The sequence below is a fragment of the Malus sylvestris genome, chromosome 10 (assembly GCF_916048215.2).
Source record: "Malus sylvestris chromosome 10, drMalSylv7.2, whole genome shotgun sequence".
In the NCBI taxonomy this organism is placed as follows: domain Eukaryota; kingdom Viridiplantae; phylum Streptophyta; class Magnoliopsida; order Rosales; family Rosaceae; genus Malus; species Malus sylvestris.
In genome coordinates this window covers 4,456,587-4,467,832 of record NC_062269.1, presented here as the reverse complement: position 1 = coordinate 4,467,832, position 11,246 = coordinate 4,456,587, and the positions used below count along the sequence as shown (strand labels likewise).

The 11,246-nt window shown below is 36.1% G+C and overlaps 1 protein-coding gene across 1 annotated transcript; it reads left to right on the top strand.

The window, feature by feature from the left end:
* Positions 1-4,549: 4,549 nt before the first annotated feature.
* Positions 4,550-9,610, top strand: LOC126585034 (uncharacterized). Its single transcript, XM_050249431.1, has 5 exons — positions 4,550-5,182; positions 5,944-6,099; positions 7,092-7,175; positions 9,232-9,297; positions 9,389-9,610. The coding sequence occupies exons 1-5, from the start codon at positions 5,107-5,109 to the stop codon at positions 9,445-9,447; spliced, it is 441 nt and encodes a 146-aa protein (XP_050105388.1). The 5' UTR covers positions 4,550-5,106; the 3' UTR covers positions 9,448-9,610.
* Positions 9,611-11,246: the final 1,636 nt, after the last annotated feature.

Here is an 11,246-nt window from a genome sequence, read left to right as displayed (position 1 = left end):
ACGGGTAAAAGAATAGCAAAGAAACAGCACTAACAAAGTTTAGACACATAAATTTTGAAGGTCTAGCTACCCCATATTATTACCCACAAGGGTAAAGGAACAGTATCACTGCTAGATAATTGGAAAGTCCCTGTGTGTCAACCTCTGTGCTTCGTGGCAAGGTAGACTAGCAAACATGCCCAACCTTTACTCACATTCGAGAAAACACTCCCAACAAGATTGCTTGCTCCAAAATCGAAGAGGCACCGTCCTCCGAATCTCGAGAGCCAGACTCCCAACATGACTACTTTCTCAAAAATCGAAGAGAGGGTAAAGGAACAGTACCATTGCTGGATAATTGGAAAGTCCCTGTGTGTCAACCTCTGTGCTTCGTGGCAAGGTAGACTAGCAAACATGCCCAACCTTTACTCACATTCGAGAAAACACTCCCAACAAGATTGCTTGCTCCAAAATCGAAGAGGCACCGCCCTCCGAATCTCGAGAGCCAGACTCCCAACATGATTACCTTCTCAAAAATCGAAGAGACACCGCTCTCCGAATCTCGAGAGCCAGACCCCCAGCAGGATTGCTTTCTCAAAAATCGAAGAGACATCGTTCTCCGAATCTCGAGAGCCAGATCCCTGATAGGATTGCTTGTTCGAAAACCGAAGAGGCAACACTTTCCCAACTACAAGAGCCGGATCTCCTTGGATAAAGCTGTCTGTAATCTTCACACGCAACATCAGCTTTCCACATACCACAGACCACTTTTTCAAAGTGCTCTGACAGGGTAAAGGAATAGCATTACTACTTGTTGTTAAGGAGACTCCTATATATGTCAACCTCCATCCCCAACGGACAGACAGACCTGCAAAAATGCTCAACCCTTCCTCATATATGAGAGGGCACTCTCAACGAAGCCTTTCGAAATATTCAGCTTTCTTTCCCCCCGATAATACCTCTGCAAACAAGTTATACTAGAGCAAGAATATCTCATATCATCAGGGTTAAAAGCAAGAGTATCCCATATCATGCTTTTTCCCTGTCTTTTCCTTTGGCCTTGTTCTTACCTGCAAGACAAGGAGAAAGAGAGCAATCAGTCAGCACTTGGAATCAAGCTTCCAGCCAGGAACTGACTGCCTGGAACTTACTTACCTGGCATTGCTCTCGAGTACTCATCTTCAACATCTTATGCTTCCAGGGAAGATACCGCATCTGCCTGAGGAACAGATAGGGCAAGTGAGAAGGATACAAGGAAGCATGTGGAGACAAGCGTAACAGCACACGTGCCGATACATCCATTACTCTGTCAAAGCAAAAGTATCCCATATCAGTAGGGTCGAACGTACTCTAGATTTGATGGACTTGTTTTGACCCTCAAATTCTTCAGTCGGCCTTATACTCTGGAGGAAACCAGAAAACCCTCCAGCTCAGTTTAAGAATAAGCCTGTGGAAAGTTACTTCTTCAAAAGCAAAAGTATCCCATATCATCTCTTCAATTTTTCTTCTCTTTATCCTTCATGCTGCCTGCAAGATAGGGAGAATGTGAACAATCAGCCGGAGCTCTGATTGCTTACCTTGTCTGTCACCTCTTTCAGCAAATCCCCTAGCTCGGCAACTTGAGGGACTCCTACTACATGGTTTGTATCGCGCTTGACCAAGCCTGAAACTACAAGTAAGCTTCAAGTGAAATTGATACATTACCTTGTGCATCTCCACCAGTTAAAGATACCACCCCTGGATGGAGGAAGAGTACTTCCAGAGAAGATGCCACATCTACCTGTGAGACAGATAAGGCAAGTCAAGACGATACCACATTCCGATACTTAGAAGTTTCGTGATTACGAGATCATTCTCCCACAATATTTCCTAATGTCATTTGTACTAAATCATTCACCTGTACTCACTAAAGGAAAGCTTGAACCTATGTACTTGTGTAAACCCTTCACAATTAATGAGAACTCCTCTATTCCGTGGACGTAGCCAATCTGGGTGAACCACGTACATCTTGTGTTTGCTTTCCTATCTATATCCATTTATATACTTATCCACACTAATGATCGGAGCAATCTAGCGAAGATCACAAAAAGCGACCGTTTTCGCTACCTAGGATATATCGTGCAAGAGAACGGAGAATTAGAGAGATCTCAACCATAGAATAGAAGTTGGATAGATGAAGTGTAAGAGTGCATCCGGCGGGTTGTGTAACCGTCGTAGGCCACTGAAGCTCAAGGGAAAATTTTATAGGACGGCAATAAGGCCAGCGATGTTGTATGGCACAGAATGTTGGGCGGTGAAGCATCAACACGTACACAAAATGGGTGTGGCGGAGACGAGGATGCTTCGTGGGATGTGTGGGCACACAAGAAATGATAAGATTGGAAATGAGGATATTCGAGGTAAAGTAGGAGTGGCCGAAATTGAAGGAAAGATGAGAGAAAATCGGTTCCGGTGATTTGGACATGTGCAAAGAAGGCCTACTGATGCTCCGGTTCGAAGATGTGACTACGGGACAGAGGTTCAGGGCCAAAGGGGTAGAGGAAGACCTAGGAAAACTTTGGAAGAGACTCTAAGAAAAGACTTAGAGTACTTGGTTCTAACGGAGGACATGACACAAAACCGAGCGCAATGGCGTTCTAGGATTCATATAGCCGACCCCACTTAGTGGGAAAAGGCTTTGTTGTTGTTGTTTTGTTTACCTTCTGTTTCATATCTTTATTCCTTATTATCTTGGCTGTTCTGCAACGGGTTAACGATTTCGGTCATGCGTCCTACACTGCGCCTCGCAGTCACTTCCATCTCTGTTTTGTGATTCCTTTGATCTGCTTCCTCATGTTTTTGATCTCTGCTTTTCGATGTCCTCACTCATGCTGCTCCCAATTTCTCTAACCTTCCACAAGTAATTAAATCTCACTTTTTCTCAACTACCCAGAAGCCAAATATTTGAGTTTTCGTTGTGGTTTGTTACTTTACCGAATTTGGTTGTTAATTTTTTGGCTTTCAGTTTTCGAACCAGAGGAGAAAATCAAGTATTTTGACATGGTTTGTAAAAAATTGACAATCAAAGAGTCTTTCAGGGGTTTTAGACTGTATTTCTTAATCACTATGTCATTAAGTCTGAATCGGCAACAACAGAGTTTGGGTTATTCTGTTATGGGGTCGAAGGAAATGAGGGACTATTAAATAGGTAATAGGTAATCCAAAAGATGAGAGTTTGTGTTTTTGTGTTTGATTTTGCTATTGCCAGGTCGTCTGTGTGTTGTCTTTCAAGACAACTATTAAATAGGTCATGAACAGGTTGGATGAGTATAGGAAGTAAACAAACATATTGAAATTACTTACAATTATAGTATAACCAAAATTATGAACAATGATTGATACATATTTCGTATTTTTTATGGTCCATTTGTGTTCTATTTGGTTGTATTTTGCTGGAATTTCATATAATTTGATTTGGCTGTGTAACTGATTAACTTAAATTTTTTTGTAAAGCTTCATATTTTAAACATAATTGTAGTGTTTGCATATTTGATTCTATGCAATGTAGTTGCTGATAAATAATGATTTTCCTTTTTGCAGGGTTTGAAAACCTTTTCTTCTTGGTATTTGGTGCATCTATGTTTGTCTTCCAAGATCTTCTGTATGAAAGGTAACTGATTTAAGGTTTTTGAATAATTAACTTTGAATTTTTGTTGGCTGTTTTGCTTGCGTTTTCTTAGATCAGACTAAATGTTAATACTAGGTTTATATATAGTTCTGTTCAAATTGAAATTTCAATATGGTTGATTTGTTTATATTAAATATTTATTGCATTATTTTATTATGCGTGTTATATATTTATTCTTTTGTTTTTTTTTTCCTTCTTCTTTGCATTTTTTGGGGTTAATTAATGGGTAATGGGCTTCTCAATCTGTTGTCTAGACTAAAGAAAAGGAGGAAGGGGCTCTCAAAAATTTCAGATCCGAGAAAATAAAAAGGTATAGATCTTCACCTTTATCTTTATTAAGTCCAAATAGGATGGATCCGTGAAACTCTGAAAGATAATATGTGAATAACAATTTTTGTGTCTTTGTTCTTGGTGTAGGTCTTGAGCAGCAACCAATATCAAAGGAGAAGAAAAATCAGAAGGGAAGAGGAAGACCTTTAGTTATAAAAACTTTTTGTGTGGGGATGTCTAATGAGATGTTCCATTGTGTTTGTAATGCAAGGCATGCGATAAATGGCGTTTTGTTCATCTTATCAGGAGCAGTAAGATCTTTAGTTATAAAGTATGAATCCGTATTCATATTAATTAGAGATCCAAGATGTTTTTTAGACTAAAAGAAAGAGTTATAAAGTAAATATGGCTGCAGGACCATTGGACTAGAGGACCACATACTCTAACAATATATGATGAAAAGTACTTATTGTTCTCTTATTCATTTTCTAATTCTTCTCTTTAAGGTATAATATGAAAATCTTATTTCAAAATTGTGTTTTTTCCCTTCAGAGAAAATTTGGGCTATAAGAGTTCAGTGCAAAGCTTAGTATGGGAAAAAACCAAGGCACAGTTCCACGCAAGGTAGTTCAATCGTTCATTTTGGTCTGATTAGTACTTGCCCTCCAAGTATTAGATTTCTTGCAATTTTACTTTTACAGTGCTCTTATAGTTTGCCATTTTGTTTTGAGATGCTTTTAATTCTTATTACATAGGGGAGCAATAGTTCATGTGTGTGGATTTTTGTTTCGTTGTGTTTGGGGTTCAGAAGTGAATGTATTACGCAGGGATGGCTGGCTGTCAGCTTATCCCACGTATCTTTTATGTTTTCACTTTATTCATGTGCTGAATTATGGTTAGATTGCTCAATGGGTGTTGGGAATCTGGGTGTTCTGTCAGTTTGGGCGTAATCGAATTGGGTCTTATTTGTCTAATTGGTCAATGATGGCGGTGTTTCGACATTAGTAAAAGTGAAACCTAGGCATTTCCTTAGAGCTAGGAAGCAACGAGATGGTTAATTTTTACTTTGAGTAATGAATATTCTTTTCTTTGGTTTTGAATTATTGTTCTAAATTCGTGTTTTTCAAATAATTCAGGCGGGTTTTGGAAAGACCTGAATTTGGATTTAAACAATTGTGCAGATTTTTGGTATGACAGATAAGGAGATGGAATACAGGGTTGAGTTGTCCAACGAGCAAGTTTTTTGCATGGCATTGTTAATTTGTTGTACGACTATGTTTATTCTTCGATTTAATTATTCACTTCAACATCATCAATATGGTTAAAAGTTATAATACTAGACTAAAATAGGTTTCATATACAACTTTCATTTGATCCCATAAGGGACTGTAGAGTTTAATTTGGTGGAATTAGAGTTTAACAACTTAACTGTAGACGATTAACATGTAAGCATTTTAAATTCAACCAGGTGCATAGACTTGAATTGCAAGTTTACATTTCCACTGTAATTTATAATTGCACCATAGAGAACCACTATAATTCTGAATGTTGTTATGTTAATAAAATGCTTAATAAATTTTGTAAAATAAAAAAATTTGTATATGGTTCCCACTGATTTAGAATGTGCAATAAGCTAGGAAAAGGAATTTGTATACATTGTTCGTTCATTTGATTTTGCTAAATATTAATTTTACTGTAATTGTTTTGCTTTGTGTTTTAGGTTTTTGGAATTTTGATGTTTGGTGGTTATTTTGTGTTTCGATTAAAGCGTTTGGTAATCTGTGACTCTGTTGGTGCATGATCTTAGGATTCCAAATATAGTTCTCAAACTATATTTTGGGATCCCACTTCATATGCCAATACATTTTGTAATTAGGATCAAAGAAATTAATTGCTAATTTTTAGGGTTTTGCATAACCTGATTTCTGAGTTCGACTATGCAAATAATTATAAAATACAGTATAACCTGATTTCTTAGAGGTTTGGATTTATGTGATCTCATCATCTCATGGTTTCTTTGTGTTCAGCAGAAAGCTTGGGAAGTTGCACAGGTCCCATTCAAGAATTTGGCGATGATGGTTTCATGATTTGGATGGTTGGGAGTATAGTGCATTTGTTTAGCATTGGAATCACATTTTCCGCTCTTTGGCAACCCATAAGCACCTTACATGGTGTAGGGAAGGGTAAATGATTCTTATTCTGTTAATCGGTCTGTATGTGTTTCATTCTCCACTTCAACTCCTTTGTTTGGTAGTGTTATATATTGTATTCATGCAGGATAGATTAATGCTTAAATTAGATATTGCTAAAAAAGGGTCTTTATTTTCTAAATCCTTAGCTTGCTCTACCTTGAATACGTTTCGAGTTCTTTTATATAAGATTATCCCTTATGAAGAAGTGAAATAAATAGGGTGATTCTTATATTTCTTAAGACTTGGTTCCCAAAATGATTGAGAGAGAGGTGGATTTGGTGAGAGGAAGGCATGCGGCTTGCAGGTAGACAGAGTCACAGGGGGTGTATGATTCAAGGGAGAGAGAGGGGATTGAGTGGTGATGCTTGATTTGGGGTTAGGCGACGGCGGGAGGGAGGGCAAGGGTTGTTGCATCCGTGTCATTCAGAGGGTTGCAAGAGAGTGAGAGTGCTGCGTTCTAGGGTTTGAGAGTTGGTTTCGAGAAAGTGAGGGGGCCGGAGTGGGGGTAAGGCTTGAGCTGGGTTTGTGGAATGGGGCTGGATTAGTTACAGACGGAGAAGGGGATGAGGGTGTGGAATGTCAGGGAGACTAAGGGAGAGGGAGGTCTGCCAAAAATTGGGATTAATGTTGAGAGGATAGTAGGGCAGACCGCCTCTGAGATAGAGATAGAGACAGAGAGAGACGGAGACAGAGTGAGAGATGGAGGGATTTGCAAATTCTTCCCCTTGCTGCCTGTTCTGTTCTGATTTGAAGATTTCTCAAGTGGCTATAATTTCATGGTAGGTTGGTTTAAAGCAGTTCCAAAATATGGGATCGTTTGGGATATGATCCCCTCTCTCTACATCTCAGATCTCTGCAGTTTCACAAATTAGGGTCACAAATTTCTCTCTGACTTCTGATTTTTTGAATTTATGCTCAGTTTTTTGTTTGTTGAGATTTTCGGCCTATGGTCTGATTGACGTTGGGTTTACTCGAGTTTACAGGTCTATGTGTGCAGCAAGCAAAATCCTTTCATTCATATGAGCTTCTTGGGCCCCTTTTACCTTCACAGCAACTTACCTACCTAGGTCAGTAATCTTAAATTGATTTCTTGATTTCTGTTGTTGAATGTTAATCTTAAATTGATTCCTTCCAGCTTATTTCCGTCTGCAGCTTTTCTTTTGGCTCCAGAATACCATATGGAGACATATCATCTTTCTCTTCTCTCTCTCTCTCTCTGTCTTTCTCTCTTTATGAGCGTTGTCTTTCTTTCTTTAGTTGCGCACCATCAGGGACCGTAGTTACATCTTATCTTTTTGCTATATTTCTTTTACCTTTGAGTATTATGAGGATGGGATTTTAGACTCATCAACGACAAAAAAAATTGCTTTCATTTTATAGGAGTGAAAGATTTGATTTTTCATGCACTTATCTTTTAATTTTATTTGTTTATTTAGTTTTCCCAATATTTTGGGTGAAATTCTATCCCATGCATTTGGGTTTTAGTCTTTTCTAGGCCAGTTGCTAGAAAAAAAGGCGTTTTAGAGAGAGAGAGAAGACGGCTTGAAAAATTTAGTATCTTGAAGTGATAAAGCAAAGATTTCCAAAGCTAATCAAATTGTTATCGTCAGCTTGCTCTCTTTGGATTAATTGATTTTATAATGCATTTTGAAGCTTAAATTATAGATTCCTTTTCTGTAGCAAACCTTGATTTATCAGTGTATAGAAAAAATTATCAATTCATTTCAGTTTAAATATTTCTGAAAAGTTAGAGATGGTTTTATTAGTTTCAAATTATATACTACTGAAAAGTTTAACATCTACTGAGCACGTTGAGCGTTTGTAAATTAGCCAAATTATAGGGTTCTGTGCAGGTGTTCTGTTTAAAATTTCTTTTTTTCATGAGTTTTTATTAAGCTTTGTGACTTTTTTTTTGTATCTGTTGATTTCTAAATTACTATAATTAAGAACAAGATTAGTGAATTTATAATTTGCTGCTTAGCTTAACATGATCCTTGAATAAAATTTGAGTCTTGGTTAAAGTTAGGTCATATTTTTAAGAATCGTAAAAACTAAGGAAATTTTCTGGGTATCTCCTATTCAACTTTTGTTGGCAAATTGGTCTTTGCTAATCAATATTATTTTTGGGTGCTAACTGTTTTGGTCTTTATAAATTTTGGTAGCGGTGATTTCTTCTACACTTATGATGTGACAACGTTGTGTAATGATTGTAGGTTTTTGAAAATTTTGAGCTTCACAAACTGTGGAAAAAGAAACAAGTTTTGCTGAAATCAATTTAAAGGCACAATAACAAATGTATAAAAAAAATCTATTGGATGATGTAATTTGGTTTGGATTTGTAAATTATGCTTTTCAATGTGGATTAATTGTTTAAGTAATTTTAGATTATGCTGATTGTCTGTTTTAACTTCTACTTATTTTGTGTTTTCCAGCTATTTTTCTGTAATTACCTTTTGTTTATATTATAGGACAGGTTTGTAATTCTTATTTTGATAATTTTTTCTCCTTTCTCTCTTTTTGATACTTTGCATGTGTATTCACTTGGAAAAAATACTTCAGTCTAAATGATATTAATGTTGCAGGATATATTTTCTTTTGGAGCCATCAAATCTGCAACAGATTTCCAAGAATACAATGAGGTTGTTGGCGTTTCAGCGCTTGACTTTGGTTACACAAATAACACTGCAGTGTACCATACAAAAGTTTTTTTCCTTCCCTTTTGCCACTTTTTTGGGATATTAGTTACAAAATCTGTTTAGAGCATAGATGTGAAATTTACAGGACGGGTTAGTAAGTTAATTAGTTAATTTGATTCTCAATGGATATGAGTTATTGCGATTTGCAGAGATAGACTAAAGACTTAAAGAAAACAATGTTTGTTTTTAGTACTTCTCACGTCATTGAGGCACAAATGTTGTTCCTGCATTAATTAATTTTTTTATATCGAAATTGAATAAATTTAATTTTCCTTGATATCCAAATGTATTAAAGTAATTTTGATTGAAGTTTGTTTATGTCTGCTTTCCAAGATTCATTTTTTGGTTACCAGATATCTCACTTTGTTTATGGTTTGCTTTTTTTTAGTTAACTGAAATAGAGGCTTTTTATTCTTTGTGCTTTCAGGACTTCATTCACCCTTTACAAGTCAACCCTGCAATACCAAAGTACAAGAGAAACAAAGATTAGAGGTAATTTTTGCTCTAACTTGGAATAGTTTCTAAGATTTGTATTGTGCAATTGTCCAGTGTTAACTACTAAATCGATTAAAAAACATTCTGTAGGCTGCGCTGCCATTCAATTACCTATGGAATTTATAACATGCAATTAGTTTCTTTTTAGTTGAGTTCAAATAATGTTGATTGCGCTGTTATAAAGCTCTTTTTTATAGTTAGGTTGAAAATCTTATCGATATATTCTTTATTTAGTTGGTCCAATTTGTAACAGATGAGATTGTTTTGTTTGATGTTTCAATCAAAATTTGATCCTTTTTTTTTGTGTGAAATTATAATGGAATTGCAAGTCAAGTATATCTTAAGATTCTTGGTTGCATACCCACCTTCCCACAACTATTAGTCTCTTGATTGGATGGATTTTTATAATTTCTTGGATCTACGGTTACAATGCTTTTTATAATTTCCTAGATCTATCATTTTTGTTCGTTCATGATTATGTTGAATGTTTTTCAGGTTAAATGTGTCTTATTCATGTAGTTAAGACTGGTGAATTCAAGTCCCGCGGCATCGCGCGGGCTTATTACTAGTAAACCCTAAACATGCTCCGGTGAACTGGACAGAAGATTCGGCTGTTTCAATTCAGGTAATGCTCTCTTTTCTTCTTTCCAATTTCTTTTCATTGACTGCCTCAGCTGCATACCCATAATTGTGGTTATAAATTCTCTTGATTCTGTTTTATTTTTTCTCGCATTTTATAGATATTGCTGGATGAAACAAATATGGGTTGTTTTTGTTAGGAAGATTAAGTTGTTAGAATCATTTTTGAGTTATGATCCGTGTGTGTGGTATGCCGTAAAATTTAAAAGTGATGATTTTTCTTATTTGTAGAGAGTGATTTTTCTTACTTATAAATACCGGCATACCTTGTTTGGTTTGTTCCTCTGAATCGCCCAGTGTTGCAGTATTTCTCAAGTGTTGCTATGGAGCCTGAGAATGGCGAAGGTTTTTTTTTTGTTTTTGCTCTTTATTTATTTATCTTCTAACTGTTGGCTCAATTATTTTTAATTTTTTGCAGATATTCTATTTGGGACCTGCAACATTGTTGCTATTATTGGTTCCTGCTTTTTTATAGCTTCTCTTATGAAGAAAGACAAATTGGCCATTTGTAAGTTTTTTGTATAATTAATTGTATTTTTATGTGCTTATTTTAATTCAAATTTTCTTTTTGAAGCGAGTGGTGACTATAACAAGATATGGAAACTTGACGATACTCTGTATCTTACCATGAATGGTAGCAAGTCGGTCATCGAAAAGATGAAAATCGATACTAAATGCACCCGTAGACGTTTCTACTCTTGCTAAGAAGGCTAGATTTGATTTTCTCGGATCTAGCATTACACAAGCTAGGAAGTACTTGGTGGAAACTGAGTTTTTCAGAAGGTATCCTTTTTAATCCTTATATATTAATGTATCAAACCTTAAATTTATGTATTTTTTATTTTTATTTTTTTAATTCATATCTTAAGGTCTGTATTATAGGTGCGAGGAGTTTGAAAAAGATGGCAATGTGTCTGTTGGTGACATTTTTGTCCAATTTGCGAAGAACTACTTTGCCAGGTGTCTTGTGCTCTTGTGGACAATTTTTCTGGTGGACATACAAGGTATTTTTCATTTTTTATGTTTTTCAGTTAGCTTATTCACTATGTTTTTGTTAATTTATCTGTTTTTATAGAGATTTTGTTCTTGTTTTGTTTTGTTAAGTTAAATGTATTTCTGCTAGTGGGGAATGTTTGTCCTTCACATCCAATGTTGCTCAAGTGTATCTGGACTTGTATGGAGATTTGGAGATACACAAGGACATAGTGTTGTTGTTTGTATCAATTGAGTCAAAGGATAGAGCATATGCTGTTTTAAAGTTAACTCCGTTTAAGAAATGGGAAACTCTGGCATTCTTTCATCGGTTAG